The following is a 12505-nucleotide window of genomic DNA, read 5'->3' on the forward strand; positions in this document are numbered from 1 at the left end:
AACGAAGCATGTTTGAATTGTTTAAAATCTGTTAAAATGGATTAACAAATAATTTAAAATTGTAAGTATATTTATCTGAGTCAGTAAACTGCTAATTTATCTTATGAAGAATTGTATGTTAACAACATTATTTAATAATATTAAGTTTTTGAGGTTTCAGCAGTTTTGAGGTTCAAATGTACAAAATTTTGGTCGTTTATAGTTTGTTCGAGCGATTGCAAAAAAGCCGTACCTGTAGCCGGAACGGAAGACACCCAACAGCCCAAAGAAGGGAGGAGAAATGTAAGCGCCTTTTATGCTTTTATGTTTATTGTCCTTCTAACCCAAAAGTACCGGATGCAACTACCCGGGACCGAGAATGGGGAGGTTTTTCCACAGTACTTGAATACTTTTTACCAACGAATTGCTTTCGTTCAATTGCAATTTTCGGTGCGTTGTTTTTTTGCCCTTACTGCGGCACCCAAAAGCGTTCGACAGGTACTGGCTGGGCCCAGTAAAGGTACGATCCCTTAAAAACCCCTTTTCGCAAGGTACCGCCCGGTGCATCGCCGCTGCAGCTAGAAGATTTGCATGTCCCTTTAAGCCGACTGAAGATATGTTATTCTTCGGGACAGGTTTTAGGTCAGGCTTTACCCACATTTCTTTCTACCATTGGTGCTCCCACCCGGCAATGAAGATAGGATTTATGAGAGGGATTTAGAAGATTTCGTTCGCTGCCTTTGTCTGTTGCCGTACATACAGGCGTCTTGGACGATATCGGTCAGTAGGTACCGGGACCGCAAGCAGTTTATTTTGTCCCAATTGTCACGTTTTGCCCTTAAGCGACTTGAAGAGTGTTCTGCTGCCTGTGACGATGAATGAATCAATTTGGCATGGTTTGTTGGAGAGCGGTGAAACGAATTGGGCAAATGCGCGTGTTGGTGCGACTTTGTGCATAATTGTCCAATAAAGCACACATCCGCTAATCAAACCTATCAAGACGATATCGCGAGATGGAACCGTACGTTTGCGTACGATGTATTCGAAGCACCGGGATGCTTTTTCTTTTGGAGGATGTGACGATCGTTTTAAATTAAAACCATCCAATGTTCTCCCTAGTGGTTAATGACGGCAAACGACGACTTTGTACGGGTTCTCTATACGTAGTAAATGTGGATAAATAGCGGAAAAAAAAGAATTCAGGAAACGAAACGCACTGCAAGATCAAGTAAAGAGCTAATGAGCTGCAGTTTTGAGAGTAATAAACTTTGCTTCGAATCTAAGCAAAAATATCTACAAACCCTGTTAGTTGTGCTGTAAGATTAAGCTCCACAAAAGATGAATTGCAATTGCCGAAGGTACTCTAGAGACACTACTCCAGTTTTTTTTATAAAAACGACACGTGTATATTGAGATGTTTTGTTTTTTTTTTTGCAAATCTTCAACACTTCCTGTGAACACGTTGTCCCGCCGATATGTCACATGAAGAGGCTGGGACGCGCCAGAAAAGTGTCTGGTGGAGCGAGGGAACTTGGGCCAAGGACACTCGTTTTCTGCATGTTTGCGTTACACACGTGGTGCGCGTACAACTGCTGGCGACCAATTTTATGCTCGAGTAAGCAAAAGAAAGCCTAAATGAGTTCATCTTTGCACTGTCCCCTTTACTCTCCCCAGCACTTCCCATTCCAATGCCTGTGGTCAGACTTCAACCTTGACAGAAAGTGTTAGCATTTGCAAAAGTAAAAGGGTTTTTTTTATTGGGGTGTGGTTGTGTTTTCTGCACCGCTCAGAAGGCGCCATGTTTGGAGGCTTTTGTTTTGCTTTCGGTGTGTTGGCACTTGTTTGGCCACTTTTGGTGGTTGGTGGTTGTCTTTCATGAAATTCCTCGAATTGTTACACAGCGTGTTGTTACACACCATTAAATGTGTGTTCGAGTGGCGAAGAAAAGTTTGATGGATAGAGTTTTTCACCCCATTTTAATATATTTTCGATGTTAGTTGTATTGGACCACGTGATAAGGGACTTATCAAAAAGGGGACTGTTATCGGTCGATGAACGGTATATCAAGCAACACACGAAATAAATTTTGGGATATTCCCACTTAAATGTACAAAATGATAGGTGTTTTTAGATACTTGAATCTGTTTTAAAGATTACGAAAATATAAGGAAATTAAATATCTCCCATCCAGTGATTGATCTTTGCGGTACGATCTCCACCTTGATTAATGACGTCATCAACAAACGTTGCACTCATATGCCGTCAAAGCTTAACAACTCCTATTCCATTCGAGTGATTAGAGCGATCTGACGAACCTTTTGTCAATAGCAATGACGTGATCGATGATCGTGACTCGATCGAAAGGGTGGAGTAAATTATGGCTTTCTCCATTTCTACTGCGATCTCCTCCAGCTGTGAGGTGAATCATCCAAGAGATAGATAGAGCGAGAGAGAGAGAACAGTGTAAATTCATACAAAACATTTATTGCAATCAACCTGCTCGCCTGTGCGTCAAGTGGCCAAAGAGTCAGAGGTTGATTATTGCATCCGCGTACAAAAGGAAAACCACTCACGCAACACGTTCCTTCCACCCCTAACCAACCTCACACATACAAACACAACCAATGCGGGGTAATTCCCGGCTGTTATTATGCTAATTGTACGGTGTCGCGCAAAGTGCCACAAGCCAACGTCGTCATCGCTGACTTATGTCATGCGACGCAATCTTTGACTCCCGCCCGGTGACGGATGCATAATTATTCACCAACAGCATGCACAATGTGCGGGACTGTAGTGCTGCCGGAGCGGGACAACCGATGCGAATTCAAATCCGGTGGTCATGGTGGCGCCAACTCCAGACCGGCTAGTGTAAGAGCGAAAGAGGCCTTGTTGATTGCCGTTTCGTGGCCCGTGAATGCACTTTTGCGTCTCCATCGTGCGTTACGCAAAGAAGTGCAAAAAAAAGTGGAACCATTTACACGCGATAAAGTTCCGGGAAGTTCGTCAGAAAGAGGGAGAGTAATTTTGTTCCACTCTCCTAGCCATTTCTTTCCACAGTGACAATCTTGTTGCCTTGTGATTTTCAAGGCTAGGGATAAGTGAGGGTGGAATGTCATATGGTTGTGATTTACAATTTTCATAAGCAATGATATGCTAGATAGTAAAGTATGCTAGATACTCAAATATTAATTATAGTTTATAATTTAAGGTTTGAAGTTAAAAAATTCCTCCTCTGCTAGAAATCTTGATCCTTTTCGGATGTTCTTCACAAGTAATGTAGGTCACGCTTCGTAATTTTACCTTGTATTATTTTTTTTAGTTTACAAAGTTTAAAACAAACCGACATGTATATAGCCCAATCCTTCGGGTGGATGCATTTACATCATCAACCCATCTCAGTTTGGGCGTATTCGGTCATGCCAGGCCAATAGAATGTACTGCATGACCGAGTTTGAGAAACTCTTCATCCAAATCTTATGAGAAAAATTTCTAAAAGTACCAGCGGCGGATCAAACGGTAGGCGGAGTAGGCGGTCGCCTAGGGCCTCGCCGTGTTGGGGGCCCCAAACAATTTGTGCCGTTTGTGCGAGTTTTGGAAATTTAGCAGCAGAGTTAATTTATAGCACAAAATCTAAATAAAAAGGAAACAATTTGATCGAAAATATCCTTGGATTGTATATATCCTTGGTTATATCAAACATTTGTTTCTATTTGACTAGCTATATCGGCCCTGTTACACGGCTACGCAAGAGTAGTATGCAGTGTATTCAAACTCCTTCTTCTTTATCGGCACGACATCGTCAGGATGTTAAAACCTACCATTTCTGGCTTTTTTTAGACGATTATATGAGATTCCTAACGAGCCAAACAACGTCACGCTGAACATGTCAATATAGTCCCCAAAAACCCTGTAATAATAGCCAACGTGTGAGAAACTCTTCTATCACGCGCAATGATAACACGTGAGAGCGGATCAGCAATATGCATACTGGAGGGGACATACATGTTACCTCCTGTTTTGGATGCTCTCTTGGTGTCGAAAATCTGAAAACAGCCCGTTTTGTATGGAATTTCGTACCGGCCGACGGTACGCAGCTGATTATCTCAGCTGTGCATACACACGCAATACAAAACCACACAAGGCGATCCTACCGAAGAGCAAACAGTTCCCCTCGCCTGAGTAAAATGTGGATACAGATCACACACGCTACACATAGCCACACACGGCGATCGTATCGCTCGAATGGTGAGAGCGAGATCGGCTGCCGATGCTAAATGCGAGCACCGCGTGATAAGACTCCCGCGTGATAAGCCAGGTATGCGAAAGAGGGAGGGGATTCTTCCCCTTGAAGAGAGCGATGGTGTGCGTTGCAGGGTTGGCGTCGTATGTATTGACAAGTCCAGCTCGGTGTTGCTTTGTTCGGTAAAGGCTATATGCGTTGACAAATTCGGTAGAGCTATCGAATCACCGTCAAATGTTATTGCTGGCAACGATAACTTGCCAATGACTATATTATATTATATTTTATGAGATATATGAAACAATTATATGAGATAACAAAACGAGCCAAACAACATCAGGCTGAACATGTCAATATAACCCCCAAAAACCCTGCAATAATAGCCAACGTGTGAGAAACTCTTTTATCACCGGCAATGTTAACACGTGAGAGCGGCTCAGCTATATGCACGCTGCAGGGACATACATGTTACCTCCTGTTTTGGATGCTCTCTTGGTGTCGAAAATCCGAAAACAGCCCGTTTTGTATGGAATTTCGTACCGGCCGACGGTACGCAGCTGATTATCTCAGCTGTGCATACACACGCAATACAAAACCACACAAGGCGATCCTACCGAAGAGCAAACAGTTCCCCTCGCCTGAGTAAAATGTGGATACAGATCACACACGCTACACATAGCCACACACGGCGATCGTATCGCTCGAATGGTGAGAGCGAGATCGGCTGCCGATGCTAAATGCGAGCACCGCGTGATAAGACTCCCGCGTGATAAGCCAGGTATGCGAAAGAGGGAGGGGATTCTTCCCCTTGAAGAGAGCGATGGTGTGCGTTGCAGGGTTGGCGTCGTATGTATTGACAAGTCCAGCTCGGTGTTGCTTTGTTCGGGAAAGGTTATATGCGTTGACAAATTCGGTAGAGCTATCGAATCACCGTCAAATGTTATTGCTGGCAACGATAACTTGCCAATGACTATATTATATTATATTATATGTGATATATGAAACAATTATATGAGATAACAAAACGAGCCAAACAACATCAGGCTGAACATGTCAATATAACCCCCAAAAACCCTGCAATAATAGCCAACGTGTGAGAAACTCTTTTATCACCGGCAATGTTAACACGTGAGAGCGGCTCAGCTATATGCACGCTGCAGGGACATACATGTTACCTCCTGTTTTGGATGCTCTCTTGGTGTCGAAAATCCGAAAACAGCCCGTTTTGTATGGAATTTCGTACCGGCCGACGGTACGCAGCTGATTTTCTCAGTTGCCCACACACACGCAACACAAAACCACACAAGGCGATCGTATCGCTCGAATGGTGAGAGCGAGATCGGCTGCCGATGCTAAATGCGAGCACCGTGTGATAAGACTCCCGCGTGATAAGCCAGGTATGCGAAAGAGGGAGGGGATACTGCCCCTTGAAGAGAGCGATGGTGTGCGTTGCAGGGTTCGCGTCGTATGTATTGACAAGTCCAGCTCGGTGTTGCTTTGTTCGGGAAAGGCTATATGCGTTGACAAGTTCGGTAGAGCTATCGAATGACCGTCAAATGTTGTTTCTGGCAACGAAAACTTGCCAATGACTATATTATATTACATTATATGAGATATTTGAGACAATTATATGAGATTCCAAACGAACCAAACAACGCCACGCTGTACATGTCAATATAGCCCCCAAAAACCCTGCAATAATAGCCAACGTGTGAGAAACTCTTCTATCACCGGCAATGTTAACACGCGTGAGCGGATCAGCATTATGCATACTGGAGGGGAATTGATGTTAGCTCCTGTTTTGGATGCTCTCTTGGTGTCGAAAATCTGAAAACGGCCCGTTTTGTATGGAATTTCGTACCGGCCGACGGTACGCAGCTGATTATCTCAGCTGTGCATACACACGCAATACAAAACCACACAAGGCGATCCTACCGAAGAGCAAACAGTTCCCCTCGCCTGAGTAAAATGTGGATACAGATCACACACGCTACACATAGCCACACACGGCGATCGTATCGCTCGAATGGTGAGAGCGAGATCGGCTGCCGATGCTAAATGCGAGCACCGCGTGATAAGACTCCCGCGTGATAAGCCAGGTATGCGAAAGAGGGAGGGGATTCTTCCCCTTGAAGAGAGCGATGGTGTGCGTTGCAGGGTTGGCGTCGTATGTATTGACAAGTCCAGCTCGGTGTTGCTTTGTTCGGTAAAGGCTATATGCGTTGACAAATTCGGTAGAGCTATCGAATCACCGTCAAATGTTATTGCTGGCAACGATAACTTGCCAATGACTATATTATATTATATTTTATGAGATATATGAAACAATTATATGAGATAACAAAACGAGCCAAACAACATCAGGCTGAACATGTCAATATAACCCCCAAAAACCCTGCAATAATAGCCAACGTGTGAGAAACTCTTTTATCACCGGCAATGTTAACACGTGAGAGCGGCTCAGCTATATGCACGCTGCAGGGACATACATGTTACCTCCTGTTTTGGATGCTCTCTTGGTGTCGAAAATCCGAAAACAGCCCGTTTTGTATGGAATTTCGTACCGGCCGACGGTACGCAGCTGATTATCTCAGCTGTGCATACACACGCAATACAAAACCACACAAGGCGATCCTACCGAAGAGCAAACAGTTCCCCTCGCCTGAGTAAAATGTGGATACAGATCACACACGCTACACATAGCCACACACGGCGATCGTATCGCTCGAATGGTGAGAGCGAGATCGGCTGCCGATGCTAAATGCGAGCACCGCGTGATAAGACTCCCGCGTGATAAGCCAGGTATGCGAAAGAGGGAGGGGATTCTTCCCCTTGAAGAGAGCGATGGTGTGCGTTGCAGGGTTGGCGTCGTATGTATTGACAAGTCCAGCTCGGTGTTGCTTTGTTCGGTAAAGGCTATATGCGTTGACAAATTCGGTAGAGCTATCGAATCACCGTCAAATGTTATTGCTGGCAACGATAACTTGCCAATGACTATATTATATTATATTTTATGAGATATATGAAACAATTATATGAGATAACAAAACGAGCCAAACAACATCAGGCTGAACATGTCAATATAACCCCCAAAAACCCTGCAATAATAGCCAACGTGTGAGAAACTCTTTTATCACCGGCAATGTTAACACGTGAGAGCGGCTCAGCTATATGCACGCTGCAGGGACATACATGTTACCTCCTGTTTTGGATGCTCTCTTGGTGTCGAAAATCCGAAAACAGCCCGTTTTGTATGGAATTTCGTACCGGCCGACGGCAAGTTTTTTCGCATTTTTTTCATCGACTGGTGGAGATTTAAACGCATGCGCAAGACACGAAAATAATGTGCGTGGAACGATCGACATGGTGCGTATAGAGTTCTTAAAACAGAATGTTCAAAAATAACCACGTTTATCAAATAATACACCCCCATTATACTTACGTATTGTTTTATCAATAAAAATACTTTCGGATGGTGCTTGTTGCGAAACGAAAATCGCGAATTTAAGTGTGGAAAGACAATAATTAATTTGCATTGCTGTTAGTATTTTCAGATTGGTTTCATTTGTTTGTTTGTTCGTTTATTTATTACACTCTTGCCTTTACAACAAAATATGTATGGTTTGTATGGAATTTCGTATCAGCCGGCGGAAAGTTTGAGCGAGATAAAGGATCCGCCCGCAATGATGGTCCAAGGACAATCCTTACGAAAGATGTTTTGTGGACCGATCGATTGACGCGCGACAGGAATCGATTCTTGCACCGGGACTATCATAGGAAAATTGGACAAATGTGGTTGCAGATCATTTCAAGGGCCTCAATGCCCTCAACCCCCTCTTTCATCGTTTTAAAAATTGGAGGCCCCAACTATAATTCCGCCCTGGGTCTCCAAGGGGATTGATCCTCCACTGAAAAGTACTCAAATTTCAGTTTAATAGCACGTCAGTTCTATATTAGAACATAGGGCCAATATTTCAAATTTAATGGTGAATAGACAATTACTTACCTACTTCATCATATAAACGCCATTTCTTTATTTTTATCCTACCTTTGATAACCTTAGAGTTCCGTTGCATTGGAACTCAGGGCGAGGTCCACTCAATAGGTTACTCGGTCGTAGGTCAAGATCTTCAAGCTCGGTTGCTGTTCGGATGTTCTCCATGAATCCAGATATTTCAAGAAACACTCACCCCCTAACCACAGTTCGTTTGATTCGAGTTTTATTTTCGAAACTACACAGATTCACTGTTCAATAATAGTTGTGTGTGTGTGTGTATAGTAGTACTAAGGTTGTAGAACACTTCTATTGCAATTGTATCGAATAAATTTTTGCATCGCAACTCCAGTATAAGCTCACCCTCTCCCTCTCACAAATCTTTGTCCGAATATTGTATATTGTTCCGAAAAAATGAAAACATTGCGTGCTTTCGATGCGCGCTTATGTTTTTGTTTTATTATTATTAATTTACTGTCGATCGATTTACAGCGAATTTTATTGTTCGTTACTCTATTTTCTATACTATCGAGTCGTATGCGAGATGTGAACAGCGTGATAATAATGCTTTATGATATTATGACAACAATGACTTAGAGCACTTTTTTTTCAGATGATCTGATCGTTTGAAGCTTTTAGTAGAACCATCAAGTTTCAGTTCGAGTTCCAACACAGATTCAATTAAAAACGGAAAAAATGAGGAGCCAATAAGTGGACCAGAGAATCCTTCCAGATTTGCAAGATAAATTGTAAAATAGTTAGATCGAGCACAGAAGTGAAAGTGGGTTACATTCGGACGATTTGTTTAAACATCGAAAAGTCTTTCTTTTGCTGCTAAATGAATGTACCCTTGCCCTCCACGTGTGTGCAGTAAAACGAACAAAATACTGACGCTTCTTTTACGTTACTTTCCGTATCTTTTGCATTTATCACACACACTGATGCGTCGATTCGGGCGCTCTGTTGTCGGTGCAATTTATCGCCCCCTGGTGGATTTGCACATCTATCTCGCGAATTGATTAACTACGTTTTTAGTTTAATTGGAAAGAACTTTAATTGATTTGCTTTGCTTCTGCTTCTGCTTCCGTTGCTGTGCTCCACTTACTGGCTCTTGTTTTGCACCCTGTGCTACTGCTCGCTTTATGCAAATGATGTGCTATAGCAAAGCTGCAACTATTGCACCGTGGTGTGTGTGTGTGTGTGTGTGTTTATGTATACTAGAAGATGTAACAAGCTTCATATTTAACACTTTAGAATGAACCGTTTTATGTCGTCGCTATCGGGTTAATGGTTTCTTGTACGGGGAGCAAAGTGCTACGGTGAGAAGTTAATGTGAGAAGTGTTCTATTGATCATATGATTATCGTTTGAACGCGCAACTGCTAGTTAGAAATGGCTTCGTATGATATTTAGTGTATGTATCAGTTGTATCCTTTTGCATCCGGTGGGCGGCTCTATTTATTACGTTCCATTTCTTCTTCGCCTTACTAATGTTTCTCTAATGTTATTCGCTTTAAATTGTTGCATATAAATTGCGCATCGTACAAACAAACAAACGGGTCCGATTTTTATTTCGCTCCGAATTCGATTTCACATTTGGCATAAAATTTTGTAAACGCTTCTAAAAGAAGAATAAAACCGAGTGCATTATTTTTTTTATTTTTCGCTCTTCCCACGTTTTCTGACCCGAATTGCTCTAAATGTATGTTTTGCGTTATTGTTTTCCCTTCCTATAATATTCAGTTGTATAGCTTTCATTATTGTTACTGTTAACACGTTCATTATGCATACATGTATGTGTATATAATTTTTAAAAAGGACACGATATCAAACGGTGTTATACAATTGTTTCGCTACGTACGGTTCACTTCATCTCCATGAGAGTAAAGGGGATCAGCATAACAGAAATAAAAAGAAAGCATAAATCAGATTTTCCTCTACCAGCAAGCCCGTTATCTTGCCTTTTTTTTTAATCCCATAAGCAGAAACAGATCGTGTAAAGCTAAAATCATACGAACAAAGTTTTTATACACTATTTACATAAATACAATCGTGCGCAAAGGGGTAAGTGTGTTAAGTAATTAATACTCTATAAGCGAAACAAAAAACGCATTACACACGGTTGGAGTTTTGCTTTTTTTTTGTTACGAAAGCTGTAACGGAAACAGAACATATCTTACAACGTAAGTAAAGCTCTAAACAATCTTCTACGAATCTGTTCTATCTTCTCCCATTACCTTCCTGGAATTGTTGTTTCCATTTGTTGGCAAATAAAAGGAACAGACAAGAAGTTCCCAGCGAGCAGGCAGTGTTTGTTTAATGCAACAATAATAATTAAACTTAAAATACTTCCATACTTCGGTGTTCGTCATTGTGGTTGACAGCTCGAAGATACTCGCCCTGTCCACAATGCAGAAGAGCGCTGATACATCAACGAGCTGCACCACTGGTAAAAATATTTTTAACATAAAATATACATTACGCTATTCAAACGAGTGCGCTTGATCTTGAATTTTTTGGGATTTTGTTCTAATTTTGGCAAATGCTATTCTACTTATTACGAAAATGTCGACCAATCAGGTTAGGCATCATTGTGCTTATGTGTTGCTGCTTTTCCTCATGAAGAAAACATGAACATTCTACTATCTCTCTATCAAGTGTTAGCGTTTCCCTAGGCTAAGAATGGATATTGCCTGGTGTGTGAGGTCTCCACCATCCAGGGTCGCCAGTTAGCGTTCGAGTGACCAAGAATGCAGAACATCGCAAAACAGTTCATTCCATTTCTCATAATTTTGAGAAAAAAAACGCCCCACAACGTCCGCTAACGAATACCCAGTCTGGTGTGCCTCATCATGCTAAGCAAGATTTTCATGAACGGTAATTGTGAATGAGAAGTTTAATTTATTATTAAATATTAATTATTATCCGTTAGTGTATACGTTTTGCGAAGAAGGAGGTTTGTGTGTGTATACTCTCTACAACTAATAGCGCCAGAAGAAGCTGAAGGAAAGTAGCGCGGAGACAACATCAGTTGATCGGGTTTGATTGTTTCCTATGCTATCGTTTTATCGAGATATAAAGGCAACATACCGCTTTCGTCGTACTGTTGCCTCCCATCGTTACTACTTCCTTCACTCTACCACTATGCAGTATGCACTACGAATACTCTCTCATCCAGTCGTAACCAAAAATGGTGTTTTGTACCTCACAGACAATTCGGCAGGAAAAAGTGTCGCGACGGTTGACGATCGATCACACGATTTTTGATGATGATGATGATGATGATAGTTTGCTTAAGCCAACGATGATAAAAAAGCACTTTTTCCGACCATCCATGAATGCGCGTCGCTCACGGTTGCATGGCCATCGTCGTTTCCCGATTCGATACGTTGGCATCTTCGTCGTTCGTGTTGGGGAGGGAAATTTAGGGAGTTGGCCCTAGAGTTGGCTAGTATCATCTTCCGCATTGGGCCACGACATTATTCCTTCCCTTGCTGAATGTGAAGTTTTGGCTCACCTTTCGGCCATTTCGGTTCAACAGACCGTTTCCATTGGCACGCGGTTCGAGGTGGTCGTCGTCGTGTTGTTCGTGCAGGTGTTGTTCGTGATCGATTCGCCCATCGATGGCAATCCGTGCGACGAGCTGGAGTGCTGCGGACCGTGCGTAGTGTTCGTGAAGGATCGTCCAGTTTTCGAGTTCCACAGACGCTTCATGGCAGCCCAGACCTAGCGATTGGTTTGGAAGAAATGGAAGAGAAAAGACCGACGGATACGACGGGTTATAAATTGTGATTTCTCTCGAGCAAGGATTCGATGGTGAGATGTCCGGAGTTTCGGCCCTGGTAAGGTGGCTGATAATGAATCGCCGTAAAACAGGTGGTGTGTGGAAATTAGGATAATTAATATGAATGGTGCCAGTAGGCAGGCGAACTGCTCGTGAGCTCGCTCATAAACCAGCACTCTGACCTGACGGCCAGAACAATCTGATCTTTTTTCCACCTACCAGATGTGAAGAAATGAGTGCATTATGCTGTTATATCCTTTGCCCATTTCTGTGTAATTTTTAATTCCTCTTGTTTGTGCACAATAAATCCTTAACTTTCGTTGGTCACCAGTTGGAACCGATGGAGCCTCTCCATTACCCAGTCAACTAGGCATGAAGGCATGTCGTGCACGAGAAGACGGTAAAGGTTAATTTCGGCTCGGTGGTCTCTAAACCACCGCCGATCGTGGCACGCCATCCGCCATCGCCCTGCACGGATGACACGGTGCCAAATGAGATTTTGTGGTTAC

The 12505-nt window shown here is 42.6% G+C and overlaps 1 protein-coding gene across 2 annotated transcripts in view; it reads right to left on the bottom strand.

Moving 5' to 3' along the window:
- Positions 1-10137: 10137 nt before the first annotated feature.
- The window catches only part of LOC128306017 (probable G-protein coupled receptor Mth-like 1), a 142382-nt gene continuing 140014 nt past the window's right edge, over positions 10138-12505 (bottom strand). For both annotated transcript variants that reach the window (XM_053043688.1, XM_053043687.1), the window contains exon 7: positions 10138-11938. In XM_053043688.1, the coding sequence (XP_052899648.1) occupies positions 11747-11938 (192 nt within the window). In that variant the 3' untranslated portion in view covers positions 10138-11746. The remainder of the gene's footprint in view (positions 11939-12505) is intronic.

The sequence above is a fragment of the Anopheles moucheti genome, chromosome 3 (assembly GCF_943734755.1).
Source record: "Anopheles moucheti chromosome 3, idAnoMoucSN_F20_07, whole genome shotgun sequence".
Lineage (NCBI taxonomy): Eukaryota > Metazoa > Arthropoda > Insecta > Diptera > Culicidae > Anopheles > Anopheles moucheti.